This window comes from Lissotriton vulgaris, chromosome 11 (genome assembly GCF_964263255.1).
Source record: "Lissotriton vulgaris chromosome 11, aLisVul1.2, whole genome shotgun sequence".
Classification (NCBI taxonomy): domain Eukaryota; kingdom Metazoa; phylum Chordata; class Amphibia; order Caudata; family Salamandridae; genus Lissotriton; species Lissotriton vulgaris.
In genome coordinates this window covers 1003868681-1003890712 of record NC_141699.1, presented here as the reverse complement: position 1 = coordinate 1003890712, position 22032 = coordinate 1003868681, and the positions used below count along the sequence as shown (strand labels likewise).

At 41.3% G+C, this 22032-nt stretch overlaps 1 protein-coding gene across 2 annotated transcripts in view; it reads right to left on the bottom strand.

Annotated features, from left to right (window-relative positions):
* Positions 1-22032, bottom strand: part of PHC3 (polyhomeotic homolog 3) — a 499049-nt gene that overhangs the window by 179880 nt on the left and 297137 nt on the right. For both annotated transcript variants that reach the window (XM_086944295.1, XM_086944296.1), the window contains 2 exons: positions 19345-20240; positions 5753-5909 (listed from right to left, as the gene is read on the bottom strand). In XM_086944295.1, the coding sequence (XP_086800421.1) occupies positions 5753-5909; positions 19345-20240 (1053 nt within the window). The remainder of the gene's footprint in view (positions 1-5752; positions 5910-19344; positions 20241-22032) is intronic.

The window sequence follows — 22032 nt, the reverse complement described above, 5'->3', positions numbered from 1 at the left end:
AAACAAAATATATTCTAGAGCTAGATTGTAAATGGCCCAACGGTTTAAATACGACTGAAGATATGCGCAGCTTCTTATAAATCATACAAAGCTGCCACATTAGATTTCCCTCTGTTCACTAGTTGAGTTACCTGTAAATAATATTATGAAATACGTCCATTTGTAAATACATTGTAAATACATTAATTGTGAAAATTTGCATGTATTGGCTTTCTCTCGTATCAATTTCTCAAAGTGTATTTATATATCTTTTACATATATTCAAATGTTTTTAGGATCTGAATATGATGATTTTTTCTGTATGAATTAGAAATACAATCTGTTTTCTCGTGTACAGATGGTTGGACCTATAATATACATTGGATTGTTTGAGAAATTTATACTATCTACACTTGCACTTTAGTTTTAAGATATGCACTTTTTGCACAATGCCTCACCATTAGTGGTTTATACGTGTACAAAGATGAAATAATGTTAAAATATAGACAAGATTGAGCATATATTTTCTTGCACACGTAATTCACAGGCAGTTTTGTTGGTTGTGAGAATAATCGGATTTAACCGGTAATATGAAAACATTATGGCTATCATCATGCTGGCAGTCTTGGATTTATCCAATGAAACTTTTTACAGGATTTGTATTTATTATTTTACAAATATCTTGACACTTAGCACTTTACATGTTTTTAGGTCTCGCCTGTCGATGCGCATGCGCATCGAGCTTGCGAGACTATGGGGGCTTATCCACTCTTTAACCAACTTGCAAGGAATCGTGGCGATTCCTTGCAGTGCACGAGAAATTTAAGCTCAATGCGCATGCGCATTGAGCTTAAAAGCGCGTGCACATGCCCCCAGCCGCCTGCCTTGCCTACTCTCTCTCTCACAGCCTCCCCCAGCTCCGCCCCCTCACTTCTTGATTGCACGGCCGCCAGGCCGTGCCTCCCCTACTCTCCTCCCCCCTCCTCCTCCTACTCTCTTCCCCCTCCTCCTCCTACTCTCCCCCCCTGCCTGCCATGTCGCACCTCTCAAAGATGAAACATGAACATTCAGGAAGTTAGAGCAAAATGAAAATTTGGGCCCATTTAAATACTCCGGTATTTTATTTTCTACGTATTGAGATGTAGTCATTACCTCGTAGGTCATTCTTATTTGAAGCAGCCCAGCCGTAGAATAAGTAACAATAGCCTACACAGGGCACAGGCAGACAGTCGCCAACCTTCGTCAAAATGTATTTGATTGCACACGCACGAGGTGCTGATCGACCCAGCCAAGGTGCTGATCGACCCAGCCAAAGTGCTGTACATGTTTAAAATGTTGAGGGCTGCCAGTGATCTGTAGCGTATACAATCGGGTTTGGCATGCGTGCTTCTTTAGTCACGGGAATACACCATGACAGTCTTGCTTCTACGAACAGTCACCCAGCAACACCTCACCGCACGCTCGTACGTAGCCTCTTTTCAGCGACTATAGAATTTACCTTTAGTAAGATGGCCGCTCCAGCTGCCGGGAAACTGCTGACCCTCCCCTTCTCCCATCTGCCCCCGAGCTGCTCTGATTGGCTGCACCGCTCTGGCACTTCCGGTGTGCTCGCTGGTTGCAGTTGGGAAGGTCCAGAAGTTTCCTGGCAGTAGAGATGGCAGACGAGGCTTCCAGGTCAGTGTAAGCCAAGTACTTCCCCGATGGACCTTCTTTCTGTTCCCCCAAGAGACACCATCTCAGGCCCCGTAGCGTCGCTTACGTAATATACGGGTGTCGGTGAAACCTGCATCTCATGCTAGCTAGCAGTCAACTTGACCACTAACTAACCCCAGCACCATGTATGTGCATTAAGTAGCACTTAACTAACAAAAGATGCCGGTGAGTAGTCCCCATTATCTAAATAAAAAAGTTAGCACAAACGAAACAGCATCGCAAGCAGAAGCATTGCCAGGCTCCCGTTGCTATCCTTTCCTAGCAACAAACAGCCCACTGTTGACAGCACCAGCAACGTACCACATTTCCTCGTCAACAAGCCATTAGAATTTGCGTGTTATGCATGCTTTGGGCATATTTGTCGTGCCAACCACCACTGTTGTTGAAAATGAATTGTTGTTTGACTTTTGTTTTTTAATTATGTATATCTATGAGAATATCGATATTTTAACACACAATTAACTGATGTTTTATCAACACACATTGCATTACAAATGCTATAGGTGTCACATTTGCAAAAGTTAAAACTATTGACATTGTAACTGACAAAGCTATTAATTTTGCTACTTTCAAAACCAACACATAAATAAAAAAAGTGTCATTTACAATACCAATAGCTCAAACTTTCCTAATGCGAGACCTATTGCATTTCCAATGCTTGTTTAAATTATTTATTGAGCATGTATATACAAATTTAGTGTGTGTCTTATTGTATTAATCTGCCTTCATGTAAAAGTATACATTAATGGGAGCAGCCACACAAGTATGTTTTCAGTGCCTATGCACATGTGACCTGTGACGTTAAGATCCAGGAGGGGCATAACTCACTTTAAAATAGTAGATGGTGTTTTCACTTGTGACACGTGATCAAGGGCTTACGGGATTGAAACGCATTGTGGTTGGGTCACTTGCAATAAAATCATCTTGCCCACTTGAAATACCTCGGAGGTCTGTGTCTCTTTCCTCGCCTGTCTGCTGCTGCGGAAATTCAGGAAGTGGTTCGAGTTTTCCAGATATATATATATATATATATATATATATATATATATATATATATACACATATATATATATATATATACATATATATATATATACATATATATATATCTGTTTGAATAAATGAATCTTCCTGGCTCCCCGCTGTGTCCCTCCGGTCTCTTTACTTCTGGTGGGGAAATCATCTGTGTGGATATTTAGCGCGCTAGCTCTCACGCGTGCTTGGGGGACCCGTCTCAATTGTGGCCGGAGCTTTGTGGGAACATGCTTCGCGGCTTTTGGACTCCAAGGGATTGGATACGCTTTGGCCCCCGCATCCAAGGACAGTGAAAAGCTGCTGTCAGTCGCAGACTGTGACTTCACGGTGAGGTCAGCTCACTGCAGTCATACCTCCAGTCTCACAGGACTTGGGAAATGGGGTGAGACGTGTGGGGGCCACGATGCTGAAGAGTGAGTTCAGCATCGTGACTGGGACATTTTAAACTGCACCGATTTTCGTTTTTCAGGATCGCCAGCACTCACTTTGTGTTTTTTATCAGTCGACAACATACACTTACCCTGTTAGCCAAGATGGTGCTTCCTGGGAATTGCAGTCTACAGATGAAGGCTGTGATCATGTGTTGACAGTCACCAATCGGCTGAGCTGGGTTTCCGCCAATAGGAAATGTGATGGATCAGTTGAAAAACGGGTAGTGCTAGTAACCAGTATGGGCACATGATTAAGGCACACTAGCCGAAACCGGTCATGCCGTCGCTGTTTGAATAAATTAACCTTCCTGGCTCCCCGCTGTGTCCCTCCGGTCTCTTTACTTCTGGCGGAGAAATCATCTGGGTGTGTGTGTGTATATGTGTATATATATATATATATATATATATATATATATATATATATATATATATATATATATATCCAAGCTGCGTTTGCCCCCAGGGCCTCCCGGGTTCAAAACAAAAGAAGCCGCCACTCCAGTCAATGTGTTTTTCAGAAATCCATAGTTTTATTATTCGAACCTCTGCAGCATATTATCACAGCGAAAACCAACGCGTTTCGTGAGCTCCCAACTCACTTGATCACGGTTGTTGGCGGCTTCTTTTGTTTTGAACCCGGGAGGCCCTGGGGGCAAACGCAGCTTGGATATATTGCGGTTTGGTTCTACCGCGTGAAGCGACGCACTTGCCAGCAGCGCCGAAAAACAAGAGGAGAGTGGAACCAATCTGGGTTTAATTAATATATATATATATATATATACACACACACACACACACACACACATATATATATATATATATATATATATTAAGGTGTATTGGTGAATCAGTGGATGTATGAGTGTCTGTATGGATGACTCAGTGGGTGCATGACTGACTGTATAAGTGAGTGATTAGATGTCTCAGGGAATGTATAGGTGAGTGACTGGTTGCGTAAATGAGTGTATCTGTCAGTAGATGTCTAAGTGGGTATATGAGTGTATTAGTAAGTACATGAATGGCTATATGGGTGATTGATTAGTTGTTTGACTACCTCTATGGTTGTCTGGGTGTCTGAGGGTGAGGAGGTGTGTGAGTGACTTTATGGATGAGTGAGTGGGTGAGTTCGTGGCTGTATAGGGTACAGTGTGCGTGTCTCAGAAGCTGTATGGGTGATTGAGTGTCCATATGGCTGTGTCAGTGATTGCAAGTGTCAGTATGGGTGAGTAACTGGGTGTGTGATGGGGTATATGAGTGACTATACGTGAATGAGTGAATGTTAGAGTGGCTATATGAATGAGTGTGTGCTTCTGGCACTAACTGATAGGTGAGTGAGTATGTGCTACTATTAGCGTAGGTAAGTGGGTGTGTGTAACCATTTGAGTGAGTGAGTGGCTGTGTAATTGACTGTATGGGTGAGTGTCTAGGTGTGTGAGCAGTTCTATGGTTGACTCACTCATTGTGTAAGTGCCCGTATGGATGTATGAGTGGATATTTCAATTGCTGTATTAGTGAGTGAGTGGGTATATGAGTGTCAGTATGAGTGAGTGAGTGAATGTGTGTGTACATCTATGAATCAGTGAGTGGGTGTGTAAGTACTGGTATGGCTCTGTGACTGGGTTTGTGAATGGTTGTGGGGGAGTGGCAGTGGGTGCATTAAGGATTCTATATAGGTGTGAGTGAGTGCGTCAGAGATGCTGTGGATGATGTCATCAGTGATGTAATTTGAGATGTCATCAGTGATGTCACTGACCATGTCATGAGCGATATAATATGTGAGCTCATAAGCAGTGCATTGCAGGGGCGCAAGTTATAGTTAACCGAGGTAACTATAACGGCTGAATTTCTCCTGTTTTGAAGGAGTAAAATCTGAGCCTATCTATAACGTCCCTGTAACCCTTGATTTTTGCAGTGGATATATATATATATATATATATATATATATATATATATATATATATATATATATATATATATATATATATATATATATATATATATATATATATATATATATATATATCAAGTGATCATGTGTCATGTGATCAAGGTCTGCATCGTCTCTTGGGAGAATCGATTCCTGTGTGCTAGAGGCGAAAATCAGGAGATATATATATATATATATATATATATATACACACACACACACACACACGCACACACACACACACACACAGAAATGTGTCAGCAAACTAGGAACACGGCAATCACTCTGCTGGAAGGGTGCCTTCTTCGCAGTAAGGCTGTTCCAGACAAAAAGGGGGGGCACACAAGTAAAGGTGCCTCATCACAGGCAGGAAAAAACCTTGCCATTAGACATCTCCAGTGCCCTCATCACTCCCGGTGACACATCTCAAGACAATCAACACCTTATATTAAGGAAAAACAGTAATGATTATTGGTAGAATGTTTCCAAAATAACATCCATGCTCAAGAGACCAGGAACTATGCTGCAATTGTGGTAATGAGACCACCATTACCTCTATAGGTAAACTCTTAACACACAGGAGCACAATTCACTCACATGTAAGCAGCCCACATGCCCTATTTTCATGAATCACATTTCTAATATATGGAGACACCCCAATAATCACCCGTCAAGTTATTTTCCATGGCAACTTCCTCTCCATTTCCTCTACAAACACACTGTGGAGATAAGGTGGGTGGTGTTGGAGTCCTCAATATATGGAGAGATTCATCTGTATCAGCCTCTGGCATTTCTTCTCCAAGTGCTTCATTGACTTGATTAACCTAGACAGAACATGGAGTACTTCGTTATTTAACGTAGATCCTCATTAGCAACTGTTTAAATTGCTATTCCTTACATTTGAATTAATACTCACTAAGTTCTAATAAAGATCCTATGTACAAATGAAAGGCACAAATCCTCTGTAGAACCTTTTGCAATGAGAGAAAAAAAATTCTGGAGAAGTGGAGGTCTTTCTGAAAAGGTTATTTTGTACATGCCACTATGCGACCGAAGTAGAACTTGAAAATTCTGTGTAGCTAAAAAACATAAGCAAGCAATGGCAGTCTACAACCAGCACTAGGGATTTTCTGTAAGGTAATCTTCACACTGCTATGCTGATTCAGAAATAATAACTAGGAAGAGCACTACATTGTGTGACTAAATAAAAGGAAATGTTAGGGGGACAAACAAAACATTTACTGGCTTGTAAAGTGGCACCACTTACCAATCTCCCACACAAAAAAAAATGTGTGAGCTTTGGTCACAATGGGAAGTACCTCATATTCACGAAACATGTTTTTTAATGCCCTCAATGTAACGAAGCAGGACAGGAATAGTTATTAGAAAAATATAAATTTGCATTAAAAATAAAACATGTTATTGACTACTGGTTACTTCAATATATCACTAACTTTCATTTAAAATTAAAAAGGAATTATTGTTATTCTAAATATCTTTAATGGACACTAGTTTGTACACTGGAATGCGAGTGTGCTGTATATCTAAACTAACCTTCCTAAGGAGCCTAGGACGATTCTGCATTGCTAACACGGACAGCCAAGTGTTTGATGGATTCTACTTCACAAAGTGGTGCTAAGACATTGTATGATGGATCCTGGGGCATGAGAGCCAATTCATTCTAGGTTCCACTGCCGACACACACTAGGCCAGCTCTTAGATGTGAACCTCCAAATCACTTCATTTCAATCAGCATCCATCTTTCCCACAATACTTTTCTTTATATACTTGTTAAGATTTAAATCTGGCTCCTCAGTTTCATCAGTAGGTTGAGCAAAATCAATGACAGATTGGCATAAAAAACATGAATAAGCAAATGTTCATTAGCTAAAAATGGCAATTTATTTAGTAGCAACTATTATTTTAAACAAAAATATTTTTTACCATATCTTACAAGGTGATAAGGCAAGAGCGCGGTCAACAACATCAAATATCTCTCTGCCTGAGGCAACAAGAACACAAGCCTTTAGTGAGTGCAGCACTCATGTCAGACGTACTTATTTAAATATTATAAAATATTATATTATAAAATATTATAAAATATTATAAAATATTATAAAATATTATTAATATTATTAAAGACGTGGTTATTTGACCAATAGCCTTGTATATCTTCTTTACCCAGTTGCTGATCCATCCCTTAACTAGCGCCGAGACGCCCACGGGTATTCGCCGCGCTCTACAAATGTCAATAAATAAATAAATAAATAAAGGAGGATGAGCTTGATGGCCAGCCTGGCATGTAAGGTGTGTGTAGCCAGGACCCTAGGCTTCGCTCCCAGGTTTCAAGATCAGCTACATCCATGACTGTCCTGTCTCCATTACCTACATCGGTTCCCTCAAAAGTCTCATGCTACCTCACAACCCCAACCCTTGTGGCCACTCCTGTAACAACCACAGCCATAACATAGGCTGAGCATTCAGGACATTCTCCACTCATTGTCACCCTAGTCAATGTTACAGGGTGATTTGGAAAGGACTGGGGCAGGACGTACTGCAGAGAGGTAGGCACAGGGTGCCTTCACTATTGTCAACACCATTGCATAGAGATCTAAAGGATGCAGATAAGTGCAGGAGGACCAGCTGGTGCAGAATGATGACCTAAGGGGCAAGGATAATATAACGAGGGCGCAGAATGTTACCAAAGGAGCTCAAAATGATCTCCGGGAGCGTCATGTGTGTGTCCTTACTCTAAATTCTGGGGTGGTGCAGGATGGCTACAGAACATCGACAGCACCAGTGACTAAGGGCCTGATCTCTGCAGATGGATTATTCCATCACAAAGGTGACAGATATCCCCTCCGCTGAAATATAAATCCCATTATATCCTATGGAATTTATATTTCGACAGACAGGATACCCGTCACCGCTGTGACAGAGTAACCCGCCTGCCACGATCTAAATCAGGCCCTAATTTAGCTGCCGCTTTCCACTGTCAAGCACTATCTGCAGCCAGCCCAATAAAAGTATCTACAGTTGCTAGCTCCAGGAAAAGTGGGACACTGATGCACACACAGTCACCTGTCACCAACCCCATTAAAACTCCAGCTGCTTCAGTGGCTCTTAGGAGGAGTTGCTCATATGGTCTGGTCGACGACAACACAAAAGAACCTGCCACCAAGAGATGCAGAAGTGATGTTCTAATGTGAGTGTCTAGACTATTCTCCACACATTTCACATCTGCTTATGGATTGTCTTGAAAAGGGCTCTAAACGACCGTTGTCTCAGTGTTAATTTTGAATCAAACATACAAGTTAAATTATTGTCTGAGACTCTGAAAATCTTATGTCATGTTAAATAATGATAAATTATGTTTGATATTATAAATATATAAGATTATGAATAAAAATAATGGGCATCATTATGATGTCGGACAGTCGGATCGCTGCCAACACTTTGGCGGTCCTATAACTACCCGACAGGCAAACAGCGGTTTGTCCGGCCAATTACGATGATGTGCCCGCTGAGCGGAAAAGTACTCTATAACACTGTGGCCCAATAGAGCACTTTGTGCACATTAATACAGAGTGTGTCAGACACAATGTGGTGTCTGGCACACTGTGCATGAATGTGCGTGGGGGAACCACATGTGCCCCCTGGGCCACTGAGCAGTCCGTCTGCCTTTTCAATGCGGTCCCAAGTAGTCAGAAAGTGACATCCTAATCTCTACAATGGTGTCTGCGTAGGCATCGCCTCCACTGTAGGGTTAGGATTCCAACAGCTGCACCAATGGGATCCTACCCACCACCAACCTCTGTGGCCCGACTGGCTGCATCGTAATGCAGCGGTCAGACCGATGCCCTGTATGTTGGGTGGATGGCCACAGACAGGCTGTCGGTGCATTCCACCAGACATCATAATAAGGGCCAATGTGTGAAATGTGGTCTTTCTAACATAATTATTCAGATTAGCAATGTTTTGTTACCATACATGCATCACATAAAACGTAATATATTTGCTACTCATTTATTCAACACAGACATTACAAATTTCACAAGAATACATATTCATAAATAAAGAAATATCAGTGTGTACAACATTTACTATAGTTTCACAAATTGACATTTTAAAATAAAAGTGTTAGACAGCCAAAAACTCAGCAAGAGAGATATACAAAGAGACCACGCAGAGAAGATAATATTTTAACCACATGCGCGCTAGTGGAATTCTCAGTCTATGCTGAGATTTTAAAAAACCCATGTTACATGACGGGCTGGTCTCATCATCAGCGTGCGAGGAGGCTACACCATGACGAGCCCAGCTCGTCATGAGCCTGGAAGGGGTTAAAGTACAGACTGAAATAGAAAAAAATGTAAGAGGCACAATAACAAATAAAACAAATTCTACAATGCAAGGTATATAATGAAAAGTCGGTGTTCTATTTCGATAACTATTGGCCCTCTAAGTACAGTAGTAATACAGAAGCAGGAAGTTATTATCATTTTATTTTTCTATGCGGGAGTCGGGCGGGGCTCTGACGCCAGAGACGGGGAGGAGTGGTTTGCACTCCTCTAAGTGCACATGACTGTTTGGCCAGCCCTCTAGGGCAGACCAAACCATCATGTGCACTTGCCATGTTCTCCATTGAGCTGTGTTGCACAGCCCAGTGGTGAACATGCCCAGGCTCCCAGGAACTGTCTGAGCATCCAGACAGGATGCTCAGACCAATCACCATGCTGCTCCTACCGCGTTGTGATTGGCTGGTAGAGTCTGAAAGCTTGGGTGCCTCAGGTGCTTTCAGCAGACCTACTTTCTCGGACAGAGGAGAGACGTGTGCCAGCGTGGCGGAGAAGGTAAGTTTATTTTTTTAATCCACCATTCCCTTTTCGAGGCAGCTGCCACTGATTGTTTGCTCTCCCCTTTTCTCTTCCTGCTGGCCAAAGACTGGATCATGAAGATAATTACAGCAGGGAGAAAAAACTGAATCCAGTGGACAGCTTGGACGCAGCTCAACAACCTGGAGTTTACAGACGACTTGACCCTACTCTACCACACCCATGAGCAGATGCAAAAGAAGACCAACAATGTGTCAGCCACAGCCAGAAAGCTTGGCCTCAAGATCCACAGGGGAAAACCAAGATCCTGAAGACTAGTACGGCCAGCACACCTGCAGTCGTTCTTTGAGGTGGTGCACTGGAAAAGGTTGAGACCTTCAACTACCTTGGCAGTGTCAGGACAATCACGGCGGCACAGATACCGACGTCAAGGCAAGAACTGGCAAAGCAAGGGCTGTCTTCATTCAGCTAAAGAAGATTTGGAGCTCCAAAGACCTAACGCAACACACCAAGATCAGGTTATTTTTTTAACACCAATGTCAAATCAATTCTTCTGTATTGAGTAGAAACTAGGAGGGCAATAGTGACAACCACCAACAAAGTACAGACCTTCTTTAACACCTGTCTGAGGAAAATTCTCCAAAACCGCTGGCCAAATACAATCAGGAACAATGATCTATGGCAGCAAGCCTCCCAACTCTCTGCCCGTGTAGAAATCATGAAAAGACCCTGGGATAGGTCACACCCTCCTCAAACCCGCGTCATACACCCCCAGGCAAGCTCTGTCCTTGAACCCCCAATCAAAAACAAAAAGAGGAAAGCCAAAAAGACACCTGGCACCAAAGTCTCAAGGCTGACTGCAAGGAGATGGGCTACACCTGGAATCAAATTGAAAGAAAAGCCCAAGATAGAGATGGCTGGAAAGTTCTGGTTGATGGCCTATACCTCAGGAAGGGTAGTAGGCATAAGTAACTACAGCCAAAATTGCAGAACAGAATGACATTAAATTTAGGAGAAAGCTAGATCTTGGTCCAGAAAGGGTGATATTTGAGATTTGGTGTAAATCTGTTTGGTAGTTTTAGAGAAGTTAAGGTTAAAAATATTTATACATTTCACACCACAGAGGATACGTGCATCTGACAGATCGAAAGACATGATCTTATTACCTGCAACCACATCAACAATATGGCAGCTATTTTAAAACTCAGCCCTCTGTCCTGCAAAAAGTTTATAAATACATATAAGGGGCAGGATAGGAATACCCTGCGTTGCTAGGGCTGGTTGTGGAGCGGGCGGAGAGGGGTCTGCGGGCATTCCCCATGGGCCCCAAACTTGATTTCTTTTGAGCCAATAAACTAAAAGCTGGAGTGCAGGGACGGCTCATGCTTGGTTCTATAGTTGCACTTCATAGCCTGAAAAATGCAAAAAAAAAATCAAAGATATGCTCATTTTTTTAAAAAAGTGCTTATTAAAAATATTTATGACAATCACTTCTATTAAACATTGCAATGCATGAATTTATAAAATATACATCTAATTATAGTTATTGGTGACTTCTGACAAAGACTACTTTATATATTTTGATGTGCTGACCCCTTGATTAAACCAATAGGTTCTCTTTTTATATTTCGGTTTTCAAACCCTTGACAGAGTCAGTAGGTCTGGCCGTAGGTCCAGGCCGCACCCAACTCCACATCATGCACAGCATAGGATCTAACGTTATATTAAAAAAAAAGAGAGAAGTTCACTGAAAAAAGCTCGAAATTATTGTGACGTTATAGTTAAGAATTGTAATATTATCTTACTTTATATAAAAAATCATAGAAATTTTATGGAATAACAAAGGTTAAATGGACTCTATAGTCAGGAGAAAAGGTTGGTTAAAACACACAGTTTTAAGCGCATAAATCCCCTGAAATTCACCACTTATACTTATTGCTTGTAAAGAAACTTGCGCCCTAAAGTAGCTATAGCTCTCATTCAGTGTCGGCACCAATATACATGAAGGAGGGACCGAGACGGGTTTCAGAGCTGTGGGGGCTGCACTGGGGTCAGTGCTGAACCCATGACGGGTCAAGAAGTTTGGACGGTGTCAAAGACAGATTCTCTAGTGGTAATTAGGTTGCGAGTCCTTGAGGAGCCTGAGGGGCTGAAGGTACAACAGAGAGAGATGGAAGAGTGCCAAAGATACATTGCATAGCCTCCTTAAAGGCACTGCCCTATTGCAACACCATCAGTGGTCCTGGGAACTCTAGCGCAGCCAGAGCTACTGCAGAACTGGCCCCTCAATCAGAGATCGGGAGCAAATGCAGGTCTGCACCCCTGACTTGGAGTAGGACTCACAGGAGCCTGTGACTTCATGTGCTGTACACCTCTGCTTTTCAGTCACTAGAGCATGAGGTGCACTCATCGCATGACTTACAGTCATGCCCAAACCCAAGCACCAATGACGCACCTCGTGCAGGTCCGTGACTGACAACTGTTTTCTGCAGTCACAGCATGGTTTGAAACTTGCAGTTTTAAAAGAGGACAGTGTTCCTTTGCAAACTGAATTTTGTTTTAAGGCTCCATCGAAAACCGACAAAAGTGGGAGCGGAGTTTTGGATCCACATTTCAAGACATGGAAAGAAAGGAATAGGAGGGCTCATAGGAGGAGGGCTAATAGGAGGAGGCTGTATTCAGTGGGAACCCTGAGCAGCCAAGAAGGCCATTTGGGAAGTCAGCACCCTCCTTCATTAGAGTTAAACCGTAGCTTTTTATGAGCAATCCTCAGTTTCTTACTATTCCATAACAATGTGGCAAAAAGTAACATAGGTATAAATACCATTGTAACATTGCCGATGGGATATCTGTCACATTACTAATGGAGTATGCCGTCCCAAAAACTAGAAAACGGTCTTGTAGTGATGCTTGCATCATACTTCATTGTTATAGTAAGTGACCTAGTAATGTTCCATCCAGAATTGCGTGATGTATCACTACAGGTCTCTTCATCAGGTAGCTCTTGAGACTCACACTCTTGTGGTGTACATTAAAAGTGTTTGGCATGCTCATATCTCTATTAAGCATACTGTGCTGCCACTAAAGTGCTAATAAAAATATCTTGAGACATGGATAGTATCCCATTCCCAATATTTGAGAGTGTATTTTTCATGGTACATCCAGGACTTTGGCAAGTGTATGAACACACTACTGTCAAAAAGGAGGCTCACACACACGCACTCTCTTTATTTGAGATTAGTTCCATATAATCCTGAAAGTATGATAGCAGATAATTAGAAACGTGAATGCTGGGCATGGGCTAGGAGTCAACATCATTCACAGAACATTGCATTCAATAATATTATAATAATTAAAAAATACCAATATGTGCTTGATTTTGAGTTTGGCAAGTGACCGAATATGGATAAACTCCAATACATATACATTTCAAGTACATTAACATGCATCTAACTAGTAATGTGTTGGAAACAAATGTATGTCACATTTGCCAGAGTGTCCGGATTGTAAAACTCTACAGATATGACACAGAGTTTTACACTGGTAAACAATTATTCATACTTAGGAAATGTTAGCTTTGATTGAAATTAGTACATTAACAGATATTCTGCATGATTTTAAGGTTTGCTGATGGGTATTCAGTCACAGAATGACCGATATCCCATGCGCCTTATTACAAGCGCTAAATAAAATAATACACTTTTAAGACAAATGGGATATCCATGGCGTTTGTGACAAAGCAAATAGTCGCCAAATTCAAAAAAGGCCTTAACGATGCCACATTGTGTGCCTTTTCTTGAGGTTATTAAGCTACAATGTATTAATTGTGCACCTCTTCAAAAAGTGTACATTCTGTTACTTACCTCTGTAGTATGTAACTGATGAGTGCATGTTTGCTTTCAGTAAACAAGGGACATACTGGCTACACTTCACAGTACTTGCACCTAGGACATTTTGGTGGCAAAGAGGGCTGCCCATAAGACCACTTACCCATCTGATTCACAGACTCTATGGCAGCCACAATCACTCACTCCAACCATCATTCCAATCTCCTCGGTGCCAAGCCAGCATCTTCGCCCTGGCACATATCCCACTTTTCCAATCCCACCAGCATTGGTGTCAGAGGAGGCAATGGAGGTTCCTGAGAACCTCTATATCGGACAGCATTGTTGCATCATATACAGGGTGTCAGTTAGCAACTGTCTCAAGTGACTGACATCCTGGATGACATGCACTCTGCCCTATCTGCCACACACACACATTGAGTCTCTGCTAGTGGCTCCTTTGATACCAGAGCTTCCGGCACTCGCACACTTGCCCCTATACTGCCCTATGCCCCATTCCAATCGATGTCCTGACCCCACTGGTAGTTAACAATGAGCATTTAAAATAGTTTAAAATGTTGTATTTACCTTGTAATTTATTGTGTTTTGTGTTGTTATTCATTCACCAATTCCAGAGAGAGTCCCAGGACACGGAGTAGTAGGAAAATCTTCATAAAGTATGTTTTTAAGGATTGTTTTGGGCTGGACTTGGCTGCTTTAAGTTCCTTTTTTCTTCAACACAGGTGCAAAGTATGAACCTTCTTGTGTCAATCAACTGAAACTATAATCTAAATACGGTGGACATAGAAGTGATTTTCTGTCACTGTCTTTGTCATGTTTAGGGTGTACTCTCATAAACTAGGAAAACTGTGTGAAAGAATTAGAACAGACTTTTGACTGTCAAAGCACCATATTCTTAATAGGACAGATGGACCTCCATGGCGGTAGATAGGTAAACAGATGTTTTTGGAAAGACTGTCTGCATTTCTCAAACTCTAAATTGGGACCATTTTACGAGACTGAATACATATCATGGAACAAAACTCTGTTGGAAGGAATGGAAATCAGTAAGGGGCAACCTACTGCACATCTCAGCTCCAGCAACAGTGTGTGCTCTGCTGCCACATGCAGTGCATTTCCAAAGGGAACTAAATAACTTACAACCTTGGTAGACTATAGTGTTCTGTGAGGATTATGGAGAATTCTGGTCATATCCTCATGCTGATTTCTAGATTGCTCAGAAAACTCAGAACCTTGAATGCGAGCCAACGCGAGGACTCACAGTGTTTTGACACATCTTATTTCTTTAATCTTAACCTCTTGGCTGCTAGGCGTTTTCCCGCTGTGTGCTGGGAATTACCATTTTGCTGTTTGCATGACGAGCTGAGCTCGTCATCAGCACACGACACCCGTGGGTGATGACGAGCTGAGCTCGTCATCAGCGTCGAAAGGGTTAATATAATGAGATCAAAAATCCGGGAGGCTCTAAGGAAGGAACAAATAAGAACATGTAGAGCAGCGGTCATTAAATGTCTCGGAGGATCGTCAATTCCTCTGTCCTGTAGAGCCATAATACTATGGAAAATCGCAGCAAAAGAACTGGCAAAATGCGACCCTGCCAAGCAGCCAATTAATTCGCAGTTTTCTCCCAAATGCATTGTTATATTTGTCATTATTTTTAAAATATTAAGTATCTCCTTATTCAGACATCAACCTCAAGCCTTTTTAGGTTTTTAAAAAAAATGTATATTCTAAAGCACGGTGTTTTATGATGGTTGTCCATCCTTTTATGATTTTTTTTAATGAATCAAATAAAAGTATACTTGACTTGACTTGAGATCAAAAATCCTTTTTCATTGAAGCTCTTTGGATCGATTTTTAGATGTGACCGGGCCAATGTCTATATTACAAAAGATATGAAAGAAAAACTTGCAGGCTATGACAAAAGTATTAGTAATGTCTTGCACTGAGTTTCTTCACTCCATTCGAGAAAAATGGAAAAGAGCTTCTTTATCTCTTCAATCTTACCAAGGGATTGAGTTGAGAGAGTCTTTTGAAAATGAATAACTAATGCATGTATCACTATGTTAACTAGACTACAGTGTTAGACTTTGCTTTAATTCTTTTTTCTTTATTGATGCTTGTGTCTATGTTGCTTTAGCAACATGTTAGCTTACCCATATACTCCTGAAACAAAAATGCAAATGCATAAAGTAGGATTAATGGGATAAGTCACAATTCACAGGTAGGATGCTTATAGATACTTCATCAAGTAAGCCACATGAATCTGAAGGGACGTTCCTAGGGGCTTGTATGCATGATTCATAGATATTACCATCATGGTAGCTTACAGGTGAGTACATTCAACATCTTTACAAGGAGTTGTTGCCAGTTATGGAAAAGGGAGTACAGGTTTGAAATAAACAAAATAAGCAGCAACTGTCCAGACCAAGTAGAGTAGGGGCCATGTAAAGTGGAAATGTATGGTGAAAGAGAAGGCAAAAGAAAAAAGTAGCCACTGGATGGAATCTTTCCAGTGGCCATACTATCATTTGCCCGATTCTCAGATATCTGCTAGGCCCCTGCATTTCCTCTTTTGTTGTATCTCTGGCCATGAAATCAGCTGTCATGATCTCGCTCTTATAGAAGCCTACTGCAGATCCATTAATCCTATCAAACTACAGGCCAATCTACCAGCTTCTTAATCCAGCTAAAGTTCTAAAAAAAAAAAAAAAGTAAATAACTGTCTCACTACCTAGAAGCCTGTTCTTTATTAGATAACACATAGGCTTCCAACAGTTTTATAGCACAGACGTTGCTCTTCTGGAAGCTACAGAATTATAATTTTGGATCTCTCCATCACTCTTGGCACTATCTCAGACAATCCTTTCAAGCGCATTGTCTAATATCAAAGTCTGAGGTGCCGCCCTTAATTTGTGTATGTGTTTTTCTTTCAAAATGTTCTCAGATGGTCTTTATTCAACCTTATCCATCCCCTAGTTCAGACCTACATTAAACGTGTCAGGACAAGGACATGCTGCCACTGAATTACTGAATAAACATCCGTTTTTCATAGAGACGGGCTTCAGTATTACTGGTTTGTGTACTGATTTTGGAATGCTCCATGCTATATATATATATATATATATATATATATATATATATATATATATATATATATATATATATATATATATATATATATATATATATATATATATATATCCTAATTATCTTGTTCAGCATCTGTAACTTATTCATAATGCGGCAGCTGGACGGATTATTATTATGCCAACACAGCAAATCTTCGCACGAAACATTCCCTCTGGCCCATATCAGGAGAATCCAATTTAATGCCTTTACCCTGACTTTCAGGTCGGGGTGGGTGACGAATTCTGCTCCGTGGGCACAGTTTGCAGAGTTTTACACAGTTCACATAGTTTTTCCCACTCCGCAAGGAGCTGGAAGTTCCAGAAAGCTCCTCGAAGCAGTATGGAATTTCCCTCTTACATTACATAATAAGTTGAATCATACGCTAGACTACCTCCAAGCGAGATTTGTCAAAGCGGGCGGTTGCGTCAGGTCGCTACTGCTCGTGTTGAGAAACCTGCTACTCACGTTGAGAAAGCTGCCGCTCAAGTAGAACATCTATTCGAGCGATAGAAAGAAGCAGTGAGCTCATGCAATGCACGTGGTGTCGTTTGTGCTGAGCTTACAGAGCGGAACAAATTGCAGGCACTAAAAATCAGCGCAAGACTTACTGCACTCTGCCGCTCATGGAACCCCGTGCAGCGCAATGAAGATTTTTCTGCACTTCGCGGAGTTCCGCATAGCTGAACACCCAAACCACTCGCAGGCCTACTTTTAGGGCAACGGTGTGATGCATCTCCACCACAGACTCCCCTGGTATGTCCCTATCTGAACCTTGAGATCGTCGAGCTTAGGCTGCTTATTATTCCTAGATTCTGCAGATTTCATGTGTGTGGTGAGTCTTATCCTTTGGTGAATCTAAACTCTGGAACTCTTTGTCTCTGCATATCCACACTGCGACCTGTGAATATGAATTCCATAAATATACCAAAACCTGCCTTTTCTCTCTACACTCACTCCGTTCTTTTCTTTATGACCTCCACCTAATCATGTCCTGTTTTTTTTAGTGCTGGGACGCTCAGTTTTGAGCAGACTTTTCGCTTTAGAAATGTAACATTTCATTTATTACGCTTCATGATGGAGCAGTGAAAAAATGTAAATATGGGAGCTAATTTAGCTAATGTGAGGATAGGGTAGAGGCTATGACAAGGACGAAGATGGAGAAACAAGAGGACACTCTATGAATTGGGTGAGAGAGAAGATAAAGAAAATCAGCATCCACTGCCTGAATCATTGTGGAAGAGAGGGCGAGAGAGTCATCCCCATCAGGATCAGGATATGGAGGGAGGTAGGGAAAAAAATAAAAAGCCACTGCCAGTATTGGGTGAGGGAGGATTTTTTTAAGCCTCCAGTAAGTATGTATTTTAAAATTAGCCCAGCGATCTGAGATTTTCAAAGCTCCTTAAACTGTGTGATCACATTGCTGCCAACAGATTCTGTAAACTGATTTCCATGCAGTCAAAAGCCAGAATCTGTAGGATCAGTATTATCTGATGGATATCTATACTGTATGACAAATGAACAGATGAAGTCTTAAGGAATTGTATAATGTGAGGGAGAGATGTGTTTTTGAAACAGGATTTATACAATCTGATGTGTAAAATTGTATATAGAAACCAGAAACTGTCAGATCTGATGAACCTGAAGGGAACCAGGGGGAAAGTTTTGCTGTCTGACATGGGCATGCAATGTCTGGATGAAAAGTGGGGCAGCTCTAAAATCTAACTCTGATATCTGTAGGATCTGTGTAACTGAGGAGCAGATCTGTAACCTACAAAAAGTCCATGTAGGTTGTGCGTAACCTACAGGAGACCTACCTAAAGACAGAGCCTGTAAGATTTCTCTAACTTGTGCATTGCAGTCTGACATAAGATTGTGAGATCTGTGTCACAAGTAAGATAGCTACAGATTTGAAAGTTGACAGGTGGAACCGGTCTGATTTGAGGATAGCTTTGCGGTATGAAACCTGTATGATCTGTGAATGCAAAGAGCACCTTTTGAGATAAATCTGTAAACTCTTACATCTGTTAAACTTAGGAACAACCCTGTTACCTATGAGCTTCACCTCATCAGAACTGAGCATTCAGGAGGATAGTTTTGCTTTCTGAGGCCTGACGGTTGGATTCATGTAATCTGATGGATAGCTTTGCTCTAAGGAATGACAGTCAGATAAGTATGACATAAGGAATAGCTTTTTGACCACAAGCCGGAGTCCGTAAGATCTATATGATCTGGCAGATAGGCTGTCTACAGACCAATGGAATACGGACTGTGAAACCTGCTGCCTACACACATTTGCAGTACGCACCATAGTACTACCCGATATGCTGGAATTAGGAATAATAATTCAGAAATCTAGGCATTTTTATCTCAGTCTACTGTTGCTTCAAATGTTTTAGGAAATAATAATGCAATGCATAAAGAAATGTGAACCACTTCTAAACACTTACCAGAGGTGGTTCAATTGCTATTGATGGCTTGACTTGAAGGTTTACAGCAACGGTCTGTGGGGGTTGCATTGTGTGAAATGGCAACTGGACCAATGCTTCTGCAGCAGGAAGTTCATCCTCGGAGATGAAGGTATTGTGTACCAGAACCTTCCTTGGTGACAGTATTTCAGGCTTCATTGGTTCACCTTGCATAGACTTTAGTGACATGCTTTGAGCACTGGCAGGAAACGACACAGACAGTGGCATAGCAGTAGAGATTAAGGCTGGAGTTGAACATGTGGTAGAATGCTGTTCATGCAAAGGCGGTGCACTTTCCTGTCCTGATGTTGCCACTTTTGCCTGTTGTATTGGCCCAAAATGTACAAGTGTAGGTAGCGCAGATGGAACATGGCTAGGGAACGGCAGCTGTTGCTCTGGAAGTACACCATTAGAAGTGCATTTCTGAGAATTCTGCAAATGTTGGCAGGATGAAGGCACAAAACATTGCGATTGTGAGTGCACAATAATGGAGGGCGATTTACTAGGTGAGTGAGTCGGTGGTGGCGAAACAACTACAGAATTCTGTGGAGACCGAGGCTGAGTTGTAGAGTCTGTTAAAGAGGATACATTAGTTTGAACACATGAGCTCTGATGTGACGTAATATTTCCAGAAACAGGTGCTTCTGTATGGCTCTGCAGTGCACCACAGTGTGCTGGCGTTGGCGAATCCAGTGGGGGGCTATGAAATGCAGTATTTTGAATCTGCTGTTGCTGCACTGATTGTATTTGCTGCGATTGCTCATGTTGTTGGTGCTGCTGCTGTACAAACTGATAGCGAGGCCCCTTTGAAGATACTGACTGAGAAGACATTTGTGGTTGTTTTACCAGACAATGGGTTTCAACAGGTACAAATGAGGCTGAAAAGGAAAATATGAAAGGGGAAGAATTATTTACAAATTACCAGATGATATCCCGCTACTACCGCCCTACTACAAAACATCCCATGAGATGCTCCCTCTCTGGAGCCAAACATGTAACATCCTGATTGTAGCCCCATGCAACCCAGCAAAAAAAGGAATACTTAATTTCTGCTTATGTATGTGTTCACCAGTGCAACTATCTATGTCATGCCACATGGCAGCACTGGATCCCTATTTCTTCCCACACTGAGGAAAATGATCTATAGAGAGGCATAAAGAATAGTCTATGGAGATGACTCCTCACTGAATGACTACACAACATTGTCTGAAGTTTTAGATCATCTTAATCAGTAACTATTACTAAAGAAACAGACAAACCACGCTTAGTTTTGATTTCACATTTTTGCTACTCACAGTACAACTGTTTGGCATAAGCAAAGGAGTGATCCATGTTTCCTGGAATATTTAATAAAGGGGTACTATTGTTTACCTCAGTACTTTTAAATAAAACCACTAGTATCTATTACCAACCATCAATTCCAGTAAACCTAAGTAATTAGATATCATGACAATAAATCTCATTTAGCAGTCATGGCTAGGCGTAAAAGTAAAAGTATCAAAAGCACAACATAACTTTACAGTAGATTATTTAGAAAACTATTTGCCTAGCTATTAATTCAATTACAACCGAATTTCAATTGCATTTATCTGAAATCCTTCTATAAAAGAATCAGAGCCCTGAACTATATGGTCCACACTTCTTGACACTTGTGATCTTAAGAATTAGTTTAGTCTCCTTTTTGGATCACATTTTTTTCACTTTTTCCACCTCCTGTGTTGGCCCAGTGCAACCAAAGTTTGAGCATTTTGATCCCTGTTAGGCACATCCTTAACATGTGCCGCTACTGGATAAAGTTCATGTTTGGATTTAATAGCATATGCATGCTCTTAGACTGGTTGATTTAATTTCAAAATTGTGCTTCCCACTATCCAGATCTGTACTCTACCGTCTAAATGCAATATATTTGTCAACACAAATAAAAATCCATGTAACAGCATTTATGAATACATTATTGTGCAGAAGATTACGCATCCATGCTTCAAATCTTTCTTTTTTGCTTGAATATGCAGTTACAGATATCAAATTGCCACTGATAACTGTTGCTAACATTGATGGTAGCTGTTCCTCCCTCTCCTCTGCATCTCACAAATGCATCCCAATGACCCCTCTTCCCTAAAAAGTGTGGTGATCTTTAATGGTTTCGCTCATCTGGGCTGCATCCCCGGCTGTTTTAGAAATGTGAGGACTATCCAGAGCCTGATGGACTGAGATTCCCTGAGATGCTACAGGAAGCTTAACTATAATTGCTCAAAATATGCCTGCTCTCCAGCATTCTGGAGCCAGTATCACATTCCAGAAACAGCACGATGAAAAGACACACAGGACATGTAATGTAAGCACCACATCTTGTCTGCCAGAGGTTGGTTCTACATACTCAATCAAAGCAGGTCAGTGCATCTTCGTAGTGCATGTTTTATTGTTAGTCTGCATGCATTACTATCACCAATGTAGGAACTGCTCTTGGCCATGAAGTGTCTGCGCTGCAGCTTCTTCTATTAGACCTATATTTCCTAATTTGACAAGAGCCCTTGCCCCCACTTAGGGTTGCCACCTGGTTTGTTTTTATAAAGGAATGATTGCAGTGCTTAATTTTTGTCAGTGTTTGCTGGGGCACCAGTAATTTTTTATTTTTTTTAACGGAACATTATAAGATATTCTTTATCATAT